Source organism: Salarias fasciatus, chromosome 17 (assembly GCF_902148845.1).
Source record: "Salarias fasciatus chromosome 17, fSalaFa1.1, whole genome shotgun sequence".
In the NCBI taxonomy this organism is placed as follows: domain Eukaryota; kingdom Metazoa; phylum Chordata; class Actinopteri; order Blenniiformes; family Blenniidae; genus Salarias; species Salarias fasciatus.
This window is the reverse complement of record NC_043761.1, coordinates 14695423-14713974: the sequence shown is the minus strand read 5'-3', so window position 1 is coordinate 14713974 and position 18552 is coordinate 14695423. Positions and strand designations below refer to the sequence as shown.

The window sequence follows — 18552 nt, the reverse complement described above, 5'->3', positions numbered from 1 at the left end:
ACAATTTCATCACAATTTCTTTGTTTTCAACCTCAGTCTTTTACACATTCGTGCTGTTAGCACTCTGTCATAACTATTTCAGCCATTTCTAGTCATTTCACCTTGTTGAGACTTTTTTGTGTATATAACTGATTTAACAAATACTAAAAAATATTCAAATTTTGCACGAAATTATTTCAGGACATATAATTCTGTTGGTTCATTGAGGCTCTAAGTGTTTATATTTGTATAATAACAGAATTGTAGTTTCAGTTCAAACAGCTAAACACTCTTGGTTTCTCTCTCTGGACCTTCTGCTCAGGTGTACTGTGAGATGCGTCCAGATGGCGGCTGGACGGTGATTCAGAAACGCACCGGAGATAAAGTTTCCTTTCGAAGGAACTGGGCTTCATATGAGTATGGTTTTGGTCACCTGACTTGTAAGTAAAGGCAGCAGTAATGCCTGCATGTGAGACAATAAAAAACTAACTTGTAACTTGCTGAGGTGTTGTTCCCGAAAGGCACCATCAACTCTTTGTGCTTTCTGGGTAAATCAGGGGACCACTGGCTTGGTTTGAAGAAGATTCACTGGTTGACTCAGTCCAAGAGGATGACCTTGAGGGTGGACCTGTGGAACAATGGAAAGAAAACTGCTTATGCCCAGTATCAGGACTTCAGTCTGGGGATTCCAGAGTCGGGTTATGAACTCCATGTTGGGAGATACTCAGGAACTGCAGGTAATAGTTACTCTTTAACTTTAACATCAGAACAAGCTGATCTCATTCAAAGCAATCATGAAAGCTACATTAGATCTAAACTTCCTGGAATGTTTTGTACCTTCCTGTCTACAGGTGATGCCATCTGGGGTACCAACACTGACACAAGCCAGAATGGCTTTGCCTTCAGCACGTCAGATCGGCCCAATCTTGACTGCAAGGACTGCTTCGACTACCTCGGCAACGCTATTAAGAGTTGCTCCGGTTTCTCTGGCGGCGGCTGGTGGTTCAGTGACTGTGGCTCCGCTAATCTGAACGGTTATCACAATATGGCCGACATATCGAGACTCCACTGGATCACCTGGGAGGGCGTTTCCTGGATCGAAGCCACCAGGATGATGATCAAATCTGAGTGAGCAGAGCCTTTTATTCCATGTGAAGAAAGTGTGTTTATTTCATTCAACAAAGTCAAAAATAAAAGAAGAGTAGTGGGTATTTGTGGTGGGCTGACGGTGGGGGTTAAAAGGGCGGAGCTGAGCTGTCAGTGGGGCTTCCTGGAATGATCGCTGTGTGTGGACAATAAACGACACTTGACTCTCCTCCCTCGTCCGCCTCCTGTTTTCGCAACCTCCACAACATAATGAAATAAAAAACAGCCACGCCTTCGCTAAAATTGCACACACACTCATACACACATACACAAATGCACGCACACACTCCCACTTTGGTCATGTGCATTTGGGAGACATTGCAATGGCACTGAGCATCATGGGAAACACCACCAATGGGGCCGTCCACCACGGGAGAAGTGATGGGCGAAGACAGCTGGGACACCGGCACCCGCCGGGTGTTAAAGGCTGATTAAAAAGGTGTGTTTCTTAACTCTCTTTAAAAACAGAACAGTCTCTGCAGTGTCGTCGCTGCTATGGAACTGTCATTCTCTGCTTTCAGCCCGGTTTTTCCTCCTGCAAAGTCCACCTGAGCTGACATGAAGTTTGTGTGAAGAAAGAAGGAACCTTATTGGTGCTGAATTGAACTGAATGGTGAGTTGTGTTATACACAGTGTCAAAATGATTTAAATGAAAGCGCATAATGTGGAATAATGGTAATATTTACATTAAATGCTTACTGATGCAAAAAAAAAAAAGAGCTTTAAAACTGACACATTGTTGCCAACTCCTCACCTTGGAATGTTGTAAATGATGTCATCTTCTAATTTGTATTGAGGTTCATTTGCAGATCTAGGTCAAATTAGATGATGACGTCATTTAAAACGATACATTGTTGCAAACTCCTCAGGGAATTCTAAATGACATTTTCATACAGAAAGAAGGAACCATATTGTTGCAAAGTGAGTCATGTGAAGTGACAGAGCTCCAGCCACAGAGTCCTGATCACTCAAAGGCAGCTTTTAAATGGAAGTACAGATATTGTGTTTCATTATTCTTTTGCAAATGTAGAAATGCCATCTGCAGTTACAAATCAAATTTGATTGGTGTCTTGTCTCATGTCATCACACAGCGACATTTGAACAATTTAGATTGATTTGAATTGATTGAAAGTTCTTTATTTGTCCTACAGGGGGAAAATGCAGTGTTCCAGCAGCACAGAGAGAAGAAAGATAAATGGAACAGAAATGTGAAATGTGGAAATTTACAAAGCCCAACTATGCATAGAAAATTTTAATCTAATTCAAATACAAATTTAGGATAGATAGAATTAAATAACTGATGTAAGCTAACCGACATGAATATAATTTAAATATAAATTCAACACAGATAGAATTATTTATCACAGCGCTGAATGGACGATGGATCCCCAGCGCTCATCCCACCACTCTCTGCCAGACTCACGTGCAGTCACAAAGCTTTTTTTCATTGGTCGTTGTGCTATTTTAGCCCGCCCCTTTCCTCTTTTGATTGACAGGTGAGTGAGAGGCTTGCAGGAGTTTGATTCCTCCCGGTTCCACAGCAGCGGCTCAACAGACCAATTTACAAATTTACCGGTATTTTTTTTTTCAGCGTGAGAAATACAATGTGTGGCGTGAGTGCGTGACAAAAGACCGAAATGCGTGACTGTTACACTCAGTGCGTGAGAACTGACAGCCCTGCCACTTAGCTTGGGGCCGAGTTGATCCATGAATGTTCAGCGTTACGGTAGGAGCTGTCCGTGGTGCTGATTTTTGGTGAGATGGAGGTGAACGGCTGTGTCACCTGCCGCAGGTTGCACAAGTGCACAAAATGGACTGACAACATTCTGGGCTTTATTGCTTTTATTTTTTTTGTAACAATTTGGGTTGTGCTGTCCTCAAGAAGACTTCGTAAAAAAGACTTTGTTTTCTGAAACTTTCATCGAGTTAAGCTGAGAATTGATGACAGCTGATGACAATCGACAAGTGATGAACAGACATATTGTGGTAACTTTAACACACAGAGAAATGTAATTAATATCTAAATTTGGGATGCTGAACACAAACAGCTAGTAGATACACAGTAATACATCAGTAGATGCCAAACTGCTTTAACACTGCTCAGCAACCAGCTGAAAAAATACCAGTTTTAACATTAAAGTACAATATAAGTGGAAAAGATGTTGGATTTTTGTTCCTGTTATGGATGTTCTCATGAGCATAACATACAAACCAGAACACCTGGACTCACTTTTCACTGATAATGTGTAGGTAAAGAATAATATGGAGAGACCAATAAACCCAGGCAGGACAGACTGAATCCCTCTGCTCTGCCTCCAGGTTCTGTCCATAATTTAATAGCTAACTTTACATGTTACGCAGCCACTTACTAGTGAAATAACTAACTTATATTGGTTCAAATACATGAAACACATTATTGCATCAGCAAATTATTCTTCTGAGCAGGTGTGAATGCAATGACAGCAACGGGGGAGTCCAGAGTGTAACAACTCCCAGTCCGTATTCTACTGGGGTTCGGTATTTTTGAGAGTCACCCATCAGGACACCATTGTTAATGGTCATGAAAAATTATTCTCTGCACTTATGTGTGTTGTTTTTTTAATTACAAGGAAAAAAAAAAACACAGCACCTACGAGTGACCCAACATGAAAAATGATGGTTTTAAGTATTTCTGAGCTTTCTATAATAATTAGTGCTGTCAATTTCAATCGCAATGAATCCATTGAGGTCTGCCAATTGGGTCAAAGAAAAGAACTAGAGGATAATAGTGCTTTTTCCTGACATTGGGACTGATTTATGAGGATTAGATTCTTCATTGCAATTAATCTCAACTTTAAAAAAGTTAATTGTTGACAGTTCTCCATGAATTAATCACAATTAATTGCGATCAATGCGATTAAAACTGACAGCACTAGTAATAATATATTGCCGTGTACATTTAAAACCGTTCTGAAACATGCTGATATAAAGACTGAGTTCTTTTATTAAAACTGGTCTGTTATGTTTCTATGTGACTGATGCATTCTGTTTTATTTTCTGATGGATTATGATTAAAGTACATCCATAATTCTCTGCGTCTTTTCCTCCCGCCAAGCATGGCTGTTGCTGGACACGTCCGCCCAGCTAAAGCATGTTGTATCGGGATTTACAGCCATAACGTACAATTATTCAAAACTGTATGTACACAATAACAGCTGAGGTCTCTGGGAAATTCTCATGTTTCTACATTTTCGTCTCGTCTTGAATAACATTGTTATATCTATTATTATTAAAATTATTATAATTAATATTGTTATTATGCTTCAATTTATAATTACTATTATGTTTATTATTGCTATTATGATCTTTTAAGCATCACAAAATTGCTGTTTCCATGTTAATTATTATATTTTATTTTGATTCAACATGATTAATACCATAAACAGGAACGCCTTGGACACCATCTGCATATCTTCAAACCACAAACTACTATAACTACAAAAAACTGATGTTTTGTTCCGGTCATGACGTCCAGCATCGGTGCCTCTCATCCAGATTAAATCTGATCTTCCTCCAATCGTCTTCTCAGCATCTTCCATTGGTCGGGTTTAGCATTCACTGAAGTCAGCCACCTTTAACAGGTTGAATAATGTGAAGTGAGCTTTATTTTCTGTGAAGAGCAGAGTAGAGGGACTCAATCTGCCCCGTCTGGGTTTATTTCACCAGCAGATCTCTCCATGTTATTCTTTATATACACTTTGCCAGTGAAAGTTGATTCTACAATGTCTGGTTTTATTAGAACATCCACAAGAGGGACAAAAATTCCGGCATCTTTTTCAATTATATTGTGTTGGATTTTGTTTTTAAAACATCCAAGCATCCTGTGTTATAGCCACACGTGTGACGTCTTTAATAAATCAAACTGTTTGGAAATTTTCGGAAAATTCAGTGATTAATTCTTTTTTAAGATGAAAGAAAGCCTCTTACCTAGATGCACATGCACTGCTGCGACTCCAGTCCACCTTCGTGAGATGGCGGCGATTTCGGCACGCCTCCACTGATTGGAATGCTGTCGGTGCAGAAAGATGCAACCAGATGAGCAACATTAAGTGAATCATAGAGAGGAGCATCCTGGTTCCAGCTCTGCTATATATTCTGAGGCAACAGCAGGACGGACACACTCTTCCTGAGGGATCAGGTCAGGAAGACATCAAACTGTTCGGACCAACCTGTCTCTGCTCCTCAGGTCAGAATGAAGATGCTGATTGGACTTTGTGGACTGATCTTGGTCCTTCTTTCCAGCGTCACAGCACAACTGCAGGTAAACTCTGGAAACTGCTTTCTTCTGCTGTCTTCACACACAATCAAACTTCTCTCTAAAGCTGTTTTCTTCTCTTCCTAGAAACGTCCGGTTGATGTGTTTTCTCAGGGTATGGCACATGATTCCCTCTTGTAAGCTCCAAACACCAGAAATCTTTGGAATCACTATTGTTGTCGTTCTGTCTTTCAATGTGAAACATCAGGATCGGACTGCACTGAGATTAAGAGGCTCCTGCCAGAGTCACGCAGCGGAGTTTATATGATCCAACCTGCTGCAAGCAGAATCCCCTTCAAGGTATCAAACCACATTTCATCAAGATCAGACAGGTTTTAGTCATTTCAGCTGTTTTACTCCATGTTTTTTGCCCATTTTGCTGAAATTTCAGGGGGATCGGGAGTGATGACATGTTCTGCTCCTTTTGATCATAGTGTTTGAGTGTTATTTCCTTTTTCATGAAACTTTACACAATGATTCATCTCTAAGGGACAACTGCAGAAAAACTGGCAACTTAATCAAAGATCAGGCAATTTCTAATTCTATCAACAACTGTTGTTGATAGAAGCCTTCTCTGCTGGCCAAAAAAGTATCTGAATTACAGACTGATGTAAATTATATTTTGCCCATAAATAATTAATAAATGATTCCAAACGGTATGTTCCAGTTCCTTTCATAGTTTTCCGTGGTTGCGCTGCTTCCAGACGTGTTTTTTTCATATTAAATCATTTAACCAATCAGATTTCAGGCATCATCTGTTGCTAGGTCCAAAGAAATCTGCCCGAGGCCTTCACAGTCCGTTCCCGATGGCGCAGTAAAGTAAAGTGAAGCGTCAAGCAGACAGTTGCTTCAACCAATCAATTTGTTGAACAACAAACATGAAGAAAAACGTTACATTTTTGCACAAAAGCGTTCTTCATGTCTGTCTGTTTAGATGTGTAAGAACAGAATTCAAGTTTCAGTTCAAACAGCTTGGTGTTTCTTTCTGACCCGTCTGCTCAGGTGTTCTGTGAGATGCGTCCCGATGGCGGCTGGACGGTGATTCAGAGACGCACCGGAGCTGCAGTTTCCTTCAGAAGGAACTGGGCTTCATATGAAGCTGGTTTTGGTCAGCTGACAGGTAAGTGAAGGACAGAGGGGACATTGGGAACTTTGACTGGTACGTTATTTATATATTTTAATTATCACTGCCTCTTTTTGGAGACATTTAAACTATTATTGCTATTTTATTGATGCATTTTTACTAATATTGCTGCTTGATTGATACTTTTTAGACCAATACTGAAACTTTATTTTTAATGAACACTGGAACTTTAGTTTTAACTCGGGGAAAAAATTGTGCAATTGGTTAATTAGAAATGAAATTCACAGATGTCAGAAACACAAAAATCAAAGACATTTGATCAAAAATGAACCTGTAAGTGTTTGTATTTGATTCAATCGCAAGAAGGACAATTCTGATATCTGCAATTCAGGGGACCACTGGCTGGGTTTGGAGAAGATTCACTGGCTGACCCGGTCCAAGAGGACGACCTTGAGGGTGGACCTGTGGGACCATGAAGGTGGAACCGCTTACGCCGAATACAAGAACTTTAATCTGGGGAATCGAAACACGACTTACGAACTCCACGTGGGGAGATACTCAGGAACTGCGGGTAATGGTCACTCTTAAACTCCAACATCAGAACAAGTTGATGTCATTAATGCTGAATGAACTTCCTGTCTGCAGGTGACGCCATCCGAGGTGAAAAGTATGAAATGGACCAGAATGGCTTTGGCTTCAGCACGTCGGACAGAGACCACGACGACTGCGACCCCTGCATCTCCGGCAAAATCACCGTGTCAGAATGCGCCCAGTCGGACGGCGGGTGGTGGTTCAGCCGGTGTGGCTCCGCCGCTCTGAATGGTGACTACCACGAGTCCGGCGACCACATCGGCATGAAATCGGGCCTCCACTGGAGGACCTGGAAGAAGCCGACGCCTTACTCGGCCAAGGCCACCAGAATGATGATCAAGTCTGAGTGAGATGAGCCTTTCATTCCCTGTGGAAAAACATTCATGTCATTAAACAAAGTGACAAACTGAGCTGAGTGACTCATTTATAACTTTTACCTGAGCGTAGAATAAAAGGATTGCCAAATCACCCGACATGTAAAACTCGTTTCCACAGATTCTATCAACTCAACTTTGGGCCCCAGCCAGTATTTGAACCCAGGACCTTCTTGCTGTGAGGCAAGAGCGCTAACCACCACGCCACCGTGCAGCCCTAGGCCACCAGAATGATGATCAAGTCTGAGTGAGATGAGCCTTTCATTCTCTGTGGAAAAACATTCATGTCATTAAACAAAGTGACAAACTGAGCTGAGTGACTCATTTATAACTTTTACCTGAGCGTAGAATAAAAGGATTGCCAAATCACCCGACATGTAAAACTCGTTTCCACAGATTCTATCAACTCAACTTTATTTAAAAAATAATCACAGCTGAAACAAGTGGTTGTACATAAATAGACAAAAACAACGATAACAACACAACAGGTGCAAATTCTCGAGATGGGTCGAAAGACAAAGAACACATTGTTTTTTTTCAAGAGCTGCTGGGACAAACCACCATCAATCCTGTTTTATTTAATTCTTTTTTCATTTAAAATTGAAAAAGTTAAAGGCCACCCAGGTTTGAATGTCATCAAGACATAGGAGGTTTCATTGAGAAGGCATCTTTCTTCAGCTCGACAGTACGTAAAGAACAAGCGAAAAGCAAAAAACAAAAAATAACAACAGTAGTGCAAAGACTGTCATCTGTTCAGAGAGATATCTGAGCGTAATCCCAGCATCATTAAACAACATTTACGATGTTATATGAAACAGGAAGGACACTTCTGTGTATAGTTGCACAGAAACCGTGGATGCTTCAGAGATTCAGAGGAAACTTCTGAACGAAAGGCAAAAATAGTGTCATTTAAAAGTACCACTCGCTGCTTTCAGTAAGGCGCTTAAAAGGACGGCTCAACAAAGATGAAAGAAACAGCTTGAAAACACATCTGATCTGAGGACACACTGTTTGGTGGAAAACTAAAAGAAAACGACAGATGCTGTGAACTGCCTCCAAGTATTTTTCATTTTGGGAGCAGTGTTTTGTTCAATTACAACAAGAAATTCAGTCAGAAGTCAGAAAAGATGCAATGTAAGTAAAAACAACAAACAAAACAAAACAAAACACACACACACCGGGAAACACCCCAAAAAAAGTACATTACGCACAAACCACAGCAGCAGTGAATTAGTGGATCAAAACTCCCCCCAAAAAATATTCACACACACGTCAGTGCAAAGTGGATTGTCAGACATCAACTTGGTTTTTCCCAAAACATTCTAATTCAGTATTCACCAGTAGTTTTGTAAACATTATGTACATTAAATATAACTAAAATGTTATCCCAACACAAGTCAGTCAACATTTTCTGGAGGTTATCCAACAAGTGCAAAACGACATCAGTAATTGTTATAAAGATTAAATTTCCATTTTTTACATCCCTTAAATTCTATTTCTTATGTAATCCATGCCAAAGAAGCTGTGCAAGTCCATCAAAAATAGTAAAAGAAGATGCTGAAAAGCTCTTTGGGATGCAGCATTTTGGTACGCCAGCAGCTGAGCTACATTTATCAATAATCTCTCATCAGGATTTAAAGGATTAAAGGACTGGGCACACACACACACACACACACACAAACACAAGGGATTGCACTTGTTGCATCAAGACATAAAACTTCATAATTCAAAAGTATCGTGCTAAGGAGGAGAACAGTTGGAAAACCTGCTTTCCAAGATCATTTTCTTCTTGGGCGCCTCAATGTTGTGGGGCGAGTTTTGTCACTCTGCCCTCCTTCTGTGAAAACTACCAAAGAACTTTCCAGTTTGATCACATTCTTTTTGTTGGCATTTATCTGATGAGTCTTATTTTGCATATAAACAGACCAAGGTAGAGGTTTTGTTTGTTTTTTTTTCTAACTATGGCTTCATTTCATTAAAAGTAAAAAGTAAATAACATCAATCAACTGCTGACAGTGAGTGATTCAACATGCGGCCCAGTTTCATCTTAAGCAGTAAAAATATAACCTTTAAACTGAAATTTTAAAGCTCTTCTTTTCTGTGGAGTGTACACATAATGAAAATGTCTATTTTCCACAAACCAAAAATGAGGGCAAACTCAACATAAAGCCAATTTGAATAAAACCTCCAGGTGCAAAATACAGTGAAGGCTTCTCCTCAAGCTGTTTTATTCTGCATGTTTTTACAAACTAACCCTGACTGCAGGGCTTTGAGGCTAATGCTCGTTTGCTAGCGTTGATGGCAGCATCACTGCTGTCTCAGCTCAGGTCTCAGTCTTTTGTTGTGTCTGGTACTCTAAAACAATTTGCAGTATGAACTGCACTGAGAGTCATATTCAGTTGCCTAAAAAAGAAATAAATACACATCACACTTTATATTACGCTTTATATTGTAGCCAATATTTGCATAGAAGTCCTTCAAATATAAACTTCGATTTAGACGAACTACTCGTCTGTATACCCACTGAAATATTAACATTTCAATGATCTATCAGGCTGTTAAAAATATGTATTATTTTACAGTTATATCACCAAACACAAATTCAGAATAACGTGAGGTGAGCGACTTCAAACAAAAGTGCCCTCCATCCATCTTCTATCCCGCTTCATTCAGTTCTGGGTCATGAGGCCTTTGAGTCAACACTAGATGACACACACACACACACACACAAACACACACACACACACACACACACACACACACACACACACACACACACACACACACACACACACACACACACACACACACACACACACACACAAATGCACAGGGAGATCATGTAAACTCCACACAGACAGATACTGTTCAGTATAGCTTAAGTGATTACTTTTTGTGTAAACAATGAGAGGTATATTCACTTTAATTGCACCGAGTCGTGTATTTTTTGGCTCATTTTTCAGCATGATTTGATTCTGAAAATCAAATCACAGTTTTTGAATAATCCCACCCTTCCCTCTTCAGTCAAGAGATTTGGCTAATAATAATAGTTGTGTCTGCATTTAGTCGCCTTGGGGGTTGCCCTTTTTAAAAGGGGGGAACGGAGGATGTGCTCCAACTATAGTGGGATGGCACTGCCCAGCCTCCCGGGGAAGTCTATTCCAGGGTACTGGAGAGGAGGATTCGACCGATAGTTGAACCTCGGATACAGGAGGAACAATGTGTTTTTCGTCCTGGTTGTGGAACACTGGACCAGCTCTAGACCCTCCATAGGCTGTTTGAGGGTCCGTGGGACTGCCCAACATGTGATTTGTTGACTTTTGGAGAAGACGCTGGACTTCAAAGAAGAAGTCTGGTCCACATTGTCCAGAGTAAGTCAGACCTGTTCACGATGCATGTTGGACTCCGGCAGGACTGCCCTTTGTCACCAGTAATTCTAATTTCGTAATTTTTATGGACAGACTTTCGAGGTGCAGCCAGGGGCTGGAGGGGGTCCGGTTTGGTAGCCACAGGATTTCATCTCTGCTCTTTGCAGATGATGTTGTCCTGTTGGCTTCATCGAACCTACAGCATGCACTGGGGTGGTTTGGAGCGGAGGGCAAAGTGATGGGGATGAGGATCAGCATCGCCAAAACCCGAGGCAACGGTCCTCGACCAGACAAAGGTGATCTGCCCCCTGTAGGTCAGCGAAGAGAGCGTGGTTCAAGTGGAGCTGTTTAAGTATCTTGGGGTTTTGTTCATGAGTGGGACGGATGGACCATGAGATTGACAGCCAGATTGGTGCAGTGATGCAGCCATTGTATCTGTCCTTCATGGTGAAGAGGGAGCTGGGCTGAAAGGCTAAACTCTCAAATTACCAGTTAATCTGTGTTCCTACCCTCGCCTGTGGTCATGAGCTTTGGGTCATGACTGAAAGAATAGGATCTCGGATACAAGCGGCTGAACTGAGCTTCCTTCGTAGGGTGGCTGGTGCTCCCTTAGAGATAGTGTGAGGAGCTCAGTCACCAGGGAGGAGCTCAGAGTAGAGTCGCTACTCCTCCACATCGAGAGGAGCCAGCTGAGGCGGCTCAGGAACCTTTTTAGGATGCCTCCTGGACGCTTATCTGGGAAGGTGTTCCGGGCATGTCCCACTGGGAGGAGACTCCAGGGACTGAGGACACGTTAGAGAGACTATGTCTCTCGGCTGGCCTTGGAACACCTTGTATCCTCCTAAAGAGCTGCAGGAAGTGTCTGGGGACAGAGAAGTCTGGGCGTCCCTGCTTAGGCTGCTTCCCCTGCGACCCGGTCTTGGAAAAGTGGTTAAAAATTGATGGACGGATGGATTGCTGGACAGACATATGATAAAAGCACGTTGATCATGTTTTTAATGATGGGACGATCTGGGTGGAGGTTGTGTGGCAGGTGGTGAGCGAGCGTCATCTCCCAGGCGTCCACTAGATGAACGCCGGTACCTTTGAACACGGCTCGGAGCGCCTTGTCACGCTGCATTGAGTACCAGTCGCTGTTGGTCAGCGTCTCGTAGAGCGTCAAAGTTTTGAGGTTTGCAGTTTGTACGATGACCACAGTCTCCGGAGCTCTGGCCAGCAGCTGTACGACCGCCCTGCGGATGCTCATCAACCGTCGGATGTAGACCTCCATGGGAAAAGTGCTGAAGTGCGACCATATGCCAAGAACTATGACGGTGTCGCTGCCTCCGATAACACTATCCAGCTCGTTGGCTATGTAACGCAGCTCACCGATCGGGACTAGGCCAAAACGAATCGGGGGGCCGTGGCAGCGGAACGTCACCATGATGTTGTTGGTGTAGTCCATGGCCATCAGGGGTCCGGTCTGCTTCGAGGTGTGAAGGTCAAACTGCCTGATAGCTGATGAAAACACAAAGACAACTGGTTAAACAGACGCATGCACTCTGAAACAGGCCGAGCATACCCGAGATAGCTCTCCGTTACCTGGACTGACAGTCCTGACTTGGCATGTGCCGATATGAAAAATTGATATCACGATATTGGTGGCCCAAAATATCACGATATTATCACGATATTGGCGTGTTGCTTTTAATACTATTGATAAATTTCACTGTGTTTTTGGGCGTTTTCAACAACATCCATCAACAACACTGTGCATTTTAACATGCCTGAGCAAATGTTGATAAAGTAGAGAGAAAAAAATGAGACTTTACCCTTGCCTAGATTAACAACAAGCCCTCAAGATGGTGACAATAACATCCAGGTGCATGACGCTCTTTCACTACTGCAGAGGATTATGACGTTAGTTTTGGCCTGAGGAGAGCCTGGATAGGTGGAAAATGACCACAAAACTGTAAGGAAATAAAATGTGTTGTGTTTGGTGCGAATAGCTTTGAGATTTGGTGAAGAACTGCGTGAGAAACATGCGATTTGAGGTGCTGGCTGTGAAATGTGAAGATCGGTTTTCAGTTTGTTTTGTCCCTCACGGGAGGCAGTCGGCTCAGAGAACATTCTGCCTGGTGTCTCTTAAAGTGCAGCCTTCCTAGCCTTCCTAGTTACAGTGTCCGTCGGACCGAACGTGTTAATGCCTTGTTTTTATCATCCTGGCATAAAATGACATACTTTAGGGGTCTTCTGTGGATGTGGGACTTTTGTGGTGTTTGTGTTTTGCTGCAGAGGCGTTGACACCTTGGGTAAGACCAATGGCTGTTTGTTTCAGTAATGGGCTTGTCTCCAAATGAATCAGACAATATGTTGTAAATGACGTGATATGATAATCTTGGCTGTGCAATATCGTAATTAAATTGTAAACTGGCACATCCCTCGTCCTGACAAGCTGGTTATGAACTCAGTGTGTCTGATAATATGGAGAAACTGGCAGAAAATGACCAACTCTGTTAACGCCTCACTTCTTGAGATTGTTTTATAATTATTATCACTGACGCCATTGTTTCAGATATCCAACAATTGTTCTCTGTGCACCTCTACGTGGTTTCAATACAAATGGCACCGACGAGTAGCTCAAGATGAAAACTAAACCTTTTTCAGTATTTCTGCTTCTGTGTAAACAGATATCGATTTCAAAATGTTGCTGTGTAACTGTGAAACGAAACATTTTGTGAAATGAAAACGGTAAATCCAACTCAATTCTTGTTGTGTAACCAACCTGGCAACGTTTGATTCAGGTACTCGAACCACTGCCGGATGGTGGAGTCTCCATACATGAGGACCTTCTTGCCTTGAAGACACCGAGTCATCTGCTCGGGGGTGAACTGCTGAACCGCAGCTCCACCGAGTGATCTCCACACACCGTGGTAGTAAAAACCAGAAGGTCTCCATCTGCTGCTGCTCATCACGGAAATACGTTTACCTAACAGAAAAGGTTCAAAACGGAGAAACAGATTGCATCTGAATTAACCAACCTGGTCACCTTGTAACCTGTCACTTCCTACTATCAGCTGGAACTCTACAACATAAATATTTTACCGAGCATGTCGGGCTTTGTGAACACACGAGATGACGCTGTCGTCAGAATGGGGACCTTCATGTTGACGTCACTGCCGGAAAACATGGTTGTTAAAATTAAAACTACCTTGACTTGATTTCAGATAAATAAAATGATAATTCTCACCTTACGAAGAGATTCTCTTCGTTAAGCCTGAGTTTCTGTTCGAATCCTCCCTTGGAGTGATTGATCCTGGCGTCACAGCTGACATTCTTCGGCTTGTAGCAGAACCAGGGCTCGCCCGTGCGGACGTCGGTGTAGTTGCACAGCGGAGCGCGGCTCGGCCGCAGGCAGACGTTGCACACGGCGAAGTGAGTCTCCGAGCCCGAGCGGAAGAGGCTCTTGAAGAATATCCGATCGGGGTGTTCGCTGGTCAGCCTGCTCAGCACTTTGACTGCCTCACTGGAGTGAACCAGCGTCACCTGGCAGGACGGGACAAAAGATTCAAAGTTCTTCTCACCGTGAGGCAATCTGCACGAGGCGATACTGACCATAACCATCAATTATCAATCATGAGAGCAAAACTGAAATTCCATGTCAAAAGAGAAAGCAACATCTACATTTCTATCAGAATTACCTCAACCTTTGCAGTTCCTCTCCAGAGTAGGGGGAAGACGGCAGAGTAGGTTCCATTGAGGTGATCCACCACTCTTCCTGCCACACCGGCCTCACGAGCAGGACTGTGAAGACGAGCCAGTAAGACGTCCCCGCCATACTTCTTGGGGCGGCAGTGGTAGTCGCGTATTTGGATCAAGACTTCGAGCTGATCCCCGATGCGCCAGCTTCCTCCTCCTCTTCTTGGGAGAATGGTGAAATTGCTACAGGCTGGGTGACTGGTACTTCTCAGAGTATAATAAGGTCCCAGAGATGGAGATTTCGGCCAAGTAATGGACTTAAGTATGGATTTTTCCTCGAGAGCCTCTTCAGGGGAAATCGGTCGAAAGCTGCACAAGCTGTGGCGGCTGGTGACACTTCCTGGAGTGTTGATAATGGGCTTGGATTTATTCTGGAACACATGAAAAAGTTGACAAACACGTATGACAAATGGAGAAGCATACAGTAAAAACTCAAGAAGGCAAACGCTAAAGATTCTTTTTGTCAAAATGTTTAGGTATTTTTTGCATTTTTTTTGGCAAGCACATTGTGCTCAGATACAGATCACAGAGCTCAGTTCTAGGCCCCCTTCGGTTCTCCTGGTTTCTATCCAACAGACTTGCTGTTGCATTTTGAACACAGCGTGAAATTGTAATTCAATTAAAATGTATAGCTTCTAAATTATGTGAGTGAAGGGTTGAGTATGTGACTTTAACTTTGAACACAAGAGAGACGACAGCTGTACTTTCTTTTAAACATTTGTTTCATGAGGTTTTTGCTCTGGTGTGCTGGTGGAGTAGCTCTGATCATGATGCATGAGGTAGGTATGTTATTAATTGTCCCTAATGACGCTATTAAAAAATATTTCTTCCACTCCACCCAGTAAATCACACTCTGCTGAAAGAAATGCTCCACCCAATAAATGATTTGACCTCATTTTCTACTCACCCTCATGCTGAGAAACACTCTGGAGCGCTTTTTTGATGTTCTTCTTTGTTTCCAATGCAGCTGGAGATTTTGGGGGGACTTTCGTTGTCAACAAACAGGGACCAACCGAGCCTGAAAGAAAAAACGGTCCACACAATCCACAAAACGTGCCCATTTTCCTTCATACTGCTCGTCCGCTGTAATCCAAGTGTCCTGAGCGGGTAACGTCCATAATTAATTCTTAACGAGGTAATTTAGTATATTTTAAGAGCCCAAACAGTGCTCTCTCGTACTGCTCCAGTGCACGTCTGCGCGCGCACCCTGAACTACGGAAGCCGCGGCAGACCAAGCCAGACGCTTGTGTCCTTTCAGCAGGACACCGAAGTCAAAGCTTTAAAACAGTAGCCAATCACTTTTGTGACATCACCAATGGGGCCGTCCACCACGGGAGAAGTGATGGGCGAAGACTGCTGGGATACCGGCACCCGCCGGGTGTTAAAGGCTGATTAAAAAGGTGTGTTTCTTAACTCTCCTTAAAAACATAACAGTCTCTGCAGTGTCGTCGCTGCTATGGAACTGTCATTCTCTGCTTTCAGTCTGGTTTTTTCTCCTGCAAAGTCCACCTGAGCTGACATGAAGTTTGTGCAAAGAAAGAAGGAACCTTATTGGTGCTGAACTGAAGTGAATGGTGAGTTGTGTTATACATATTACAGTGTCAAAAAGATTCAAATGAAAGCGCATAATGTGGAATAATGGTAATATTTACATTAAATACTTAATGATGCAAAAAACAAAAGACCTTTAAAACTGACACATTGTTGCCAACTCCTCACCTCGGAATGTTCTAAATGATGTCATCTTCTAATTTGTGTTGAGGTTCATTTGCATGTCGAGGTCAAATTAGATGATGACGTCATTTAAAACGATACATTGTGGCAAACTCCTCAGTCAGGAAAGTTCTAAATGACATCTTCATACAGAAAGAAGGAACCATATTGGTGCAAAATGAGTCGTGAAGTGACAGAGCTACAGCCACAGAGTCCTGATCACTCAAAGGCAGCACAGATATCTATTATCATACATCTATTGTGTTTCATTATTCTTTTGCAAATGTAGAAATGCCATCTGCAGTTAGAAATCAAATTTGATTGGTAGATAGATAGATAGATAGATAGATAGATAGATAGATAGATAGATAGATAGATAGATAGATAGATAAAAAACTTTATTAATCTCCCAAGGGAGAAATTCAGGTGTCCAGCAGCACACAGATCATTCACATGCAAATAATAAATAACAACAGTACAATAAATACAAGTGCTCGGATTGTACTTGGTTTGGCTCAGGCACATCTGTTATACAGCCTGATTGCTGAGGGGATGAACGACCTCTTGAAGCGCTCAGTTCTGCAGCGCAATGACAGGAGCCTGTTCCTCTGCTCACTTTTTTGAGCTGCAACTGTGTCGTGCAGTGGATGTTTGGAGTTCCTCAAGATACTCTGCATTAGAGCCCTCATCCTCCTCTCCAAGACTGCTCCAACAGAGTCCACCTTCCTCCCCATCACAGACACACACCTCCTGATCAGTCTGTCCAGCCAATTGCTGTCTCTTTTTTTCATACTGCTACCCCAACAGACAATCCCAAAGAAAACAGCACTTGCAACAACAGACTGCTTGAAAATGTACAGCATGTCACCACACAGGTCAAAGGATTTAAGTCTCCTCAGGAAAAACAGCCTGCTCTGTCCTTTCTTATACAGGGCCCGAGCTGCTCCGACCAGTCCAGTTTGTGGTCAAGGTGCACACCCAAGTATTTGTAGGTGTGAACAACCTCGATACACTCTCCGTCGATGATGACAGGTTGATGAGAGGGCTTCCTGCCAAAGTCAATGATCATCTCCTTCGTCTTGGAGGTGTCCAGAATAAGACCATTGTCCCTGCTCCAGGTGGTGAATCCCGCGATGAGCTCCCTGTACTCTTTTTCATCCCTACCCTTCACACATGCCACAATTGCAGTGTCATCTGAATACTTCAGATCTGTGAGCAAAGTCAGCAGTGTACAGTGTGAAGAGAAAGGGGGATAGTACAGTCCCCTGCGGTGCACCAGTGTTGCTCATCAGGGTCCCAGATACACCCCCCCGAGCCGGACGTATTGTGACCTCAGAGTCAGGTAGTTGTGGATCCAGCGAACAAAGAGAGGATCCACTCCCATCCTCTCAAGCTTCCCCTTCAGTAGCTGAGGCTGGATGGTATCAAAGGCGCTTGTAAAGTCGAAAAACATCAACCTCACATAGCCTCCAGCTCCCTCCAGAAAGGAGAGCGCCCGATGGACCATAAACAAGACCGCATCGTCCACTCCCATGCTGTCCTGATAGGCGAACTGAAGGGGGTCCAGCGCCCCCTCCACTTGAGGTTTGAGCAGCCGGAGCAGCAGCCTCTCAAAAGTCTTCATTACCACGGATGTTAGGGCCACTGGTCTGTACTCCATCATCCCTGCAGGCCTTGCCACCTTGGGCACTGGGACAAGGCATGAGGTCTTCCACAACGCAGGGACCCGTCCAGTCTGAAGACTCCGATTGAAGATGGTTTGGAGAGGCACAGCCAGCTCTGACGCACACTCCTTCAGCAGCCGTGGTGATATCCCATCAAGCCCTGCAGCTTTCCGTCCATGGAGCCTCCTCAGCTCCACACGCACCTCCTCCACAGTGAAGGCCGGCGCGTCAGCAGAGGTGGAGCAGCCGCTGGGTGGAGGAGGAGAGCAGGTCACAGCCGCAGAGGTGGAGCAGCCGCTGGTGTCTTGTCTCATGTCATCACACAGTGATATTTGAATAATTTAGATTGATTTGAATTGATTGAAAGTTCTGTATTTGTCCCACAGGGGGGAAATGCAGTGTTCCAGCAGCACAGAGAAAAAAAAGATAAATGGAATAGAAATGTGAAATGTGAAAATTTACAAAGCTCAACTATACATAGAAAATTTTAATTTAATTCAAATACAAATTTAGGATAGATAGAATTAAATAACAGATGTAAGCTAACCGACATGAATATAATTTAAATATAAATTTAACACAGATAGAATTATTTTTCACA

The 18552-nt window shown here is 43.0% G+C and overlaps 2 protein-coding genes across 2 annotated transcripts; one reads left to right on the top strand and one right to left on the bottom strand.

Moving 5' to 3' along the window:
- The first annotated feature begins 5205 nt into the window (after positions 1-5205).
- On the top strand, positions 5206-7710 carry LOC115404244 (angiopoietin-related protein 5-like). Its single transcript, XM_030113492.1, has 6 exons — positions 5206-5425; positions 5507-5534; positions 5628-5719; positions 6422-6539; positions 6895-7074; positions 7149-7710. The coding sequence occupies exons 1-6, from the start codon at positions 5357-5359 to the stop codon at positions 7442-7444; spliced, it is 783 nt and encodes a 260-aa protein (XP_029969352.1). The 5' UTR covers positions 5206-5356; the 3' UTR covers positions 7445-7710.
- A 4017-nt stretch (positions 7711-11727) lies between these two features.
- LOC115404665 (NXPE family member 3-like) lies at positions 11728-15164 on the bottom strand. Its single transcript, XM_030114069.1, has 6 exons — positions 15153-15164; positions 14517-14945; positions 14066-14361; positions 13921-13991; positions 13601-13804; positions 11728-12333 (listed from the first exon to the last, which is right to left on the bottom strand). The coding sequence occupies exons 1-6, from the start codon at positions 15162-15164 to the stop codon at positions 11768-11770; spliced, it is 1578 nt and encodes a 525-aa protein (XP_029969929.1). The 3' UTR covers positions 11728-11767.
- Between the last annotated feature and the right edge of the window lie 3388 nt (positions 15165-18552).

Coding starts and splice junctions, on each gene's coding strand:
- LOC115404665 (XM_030114069.1), bottom strand. Junction 14,362..14,516: donor GAGGAACTGCAAAGGTTGAG/GTAATTCTGATA, acceptor CCGTCCTGCCAG/GTGACGCTGGTTCACTCCAG. Junction 12,334..13,600: donor CCTGAATCAAACGTTGCCAG/GTTGGTTACACA, acceptor TGTTTTCATCAG/CTATCAGGCAGTTTGACCTT.
- LOC115404244 (XM_030113492.1), top strand. CDS start 5,357: ATGAAGATGCTGATTGGACTTTGTGGACTGATCTTGGTCCTTCTTTCC. Junction 5,720..6,421: donor CAAGCAGAATCCCCTTCAAG/GTATCAAACCAC, acceptor CCGTCTGCTCAG/GTGTTCTGTGAGATGCGTCC. Junction 6,540..6,894: donor TGGTTTTGGTCAGCTGACAG/GTAAGTGAAGGA, acceptor TCTGCAATTCAG/GGGACCACTGGCTGGGTTTG.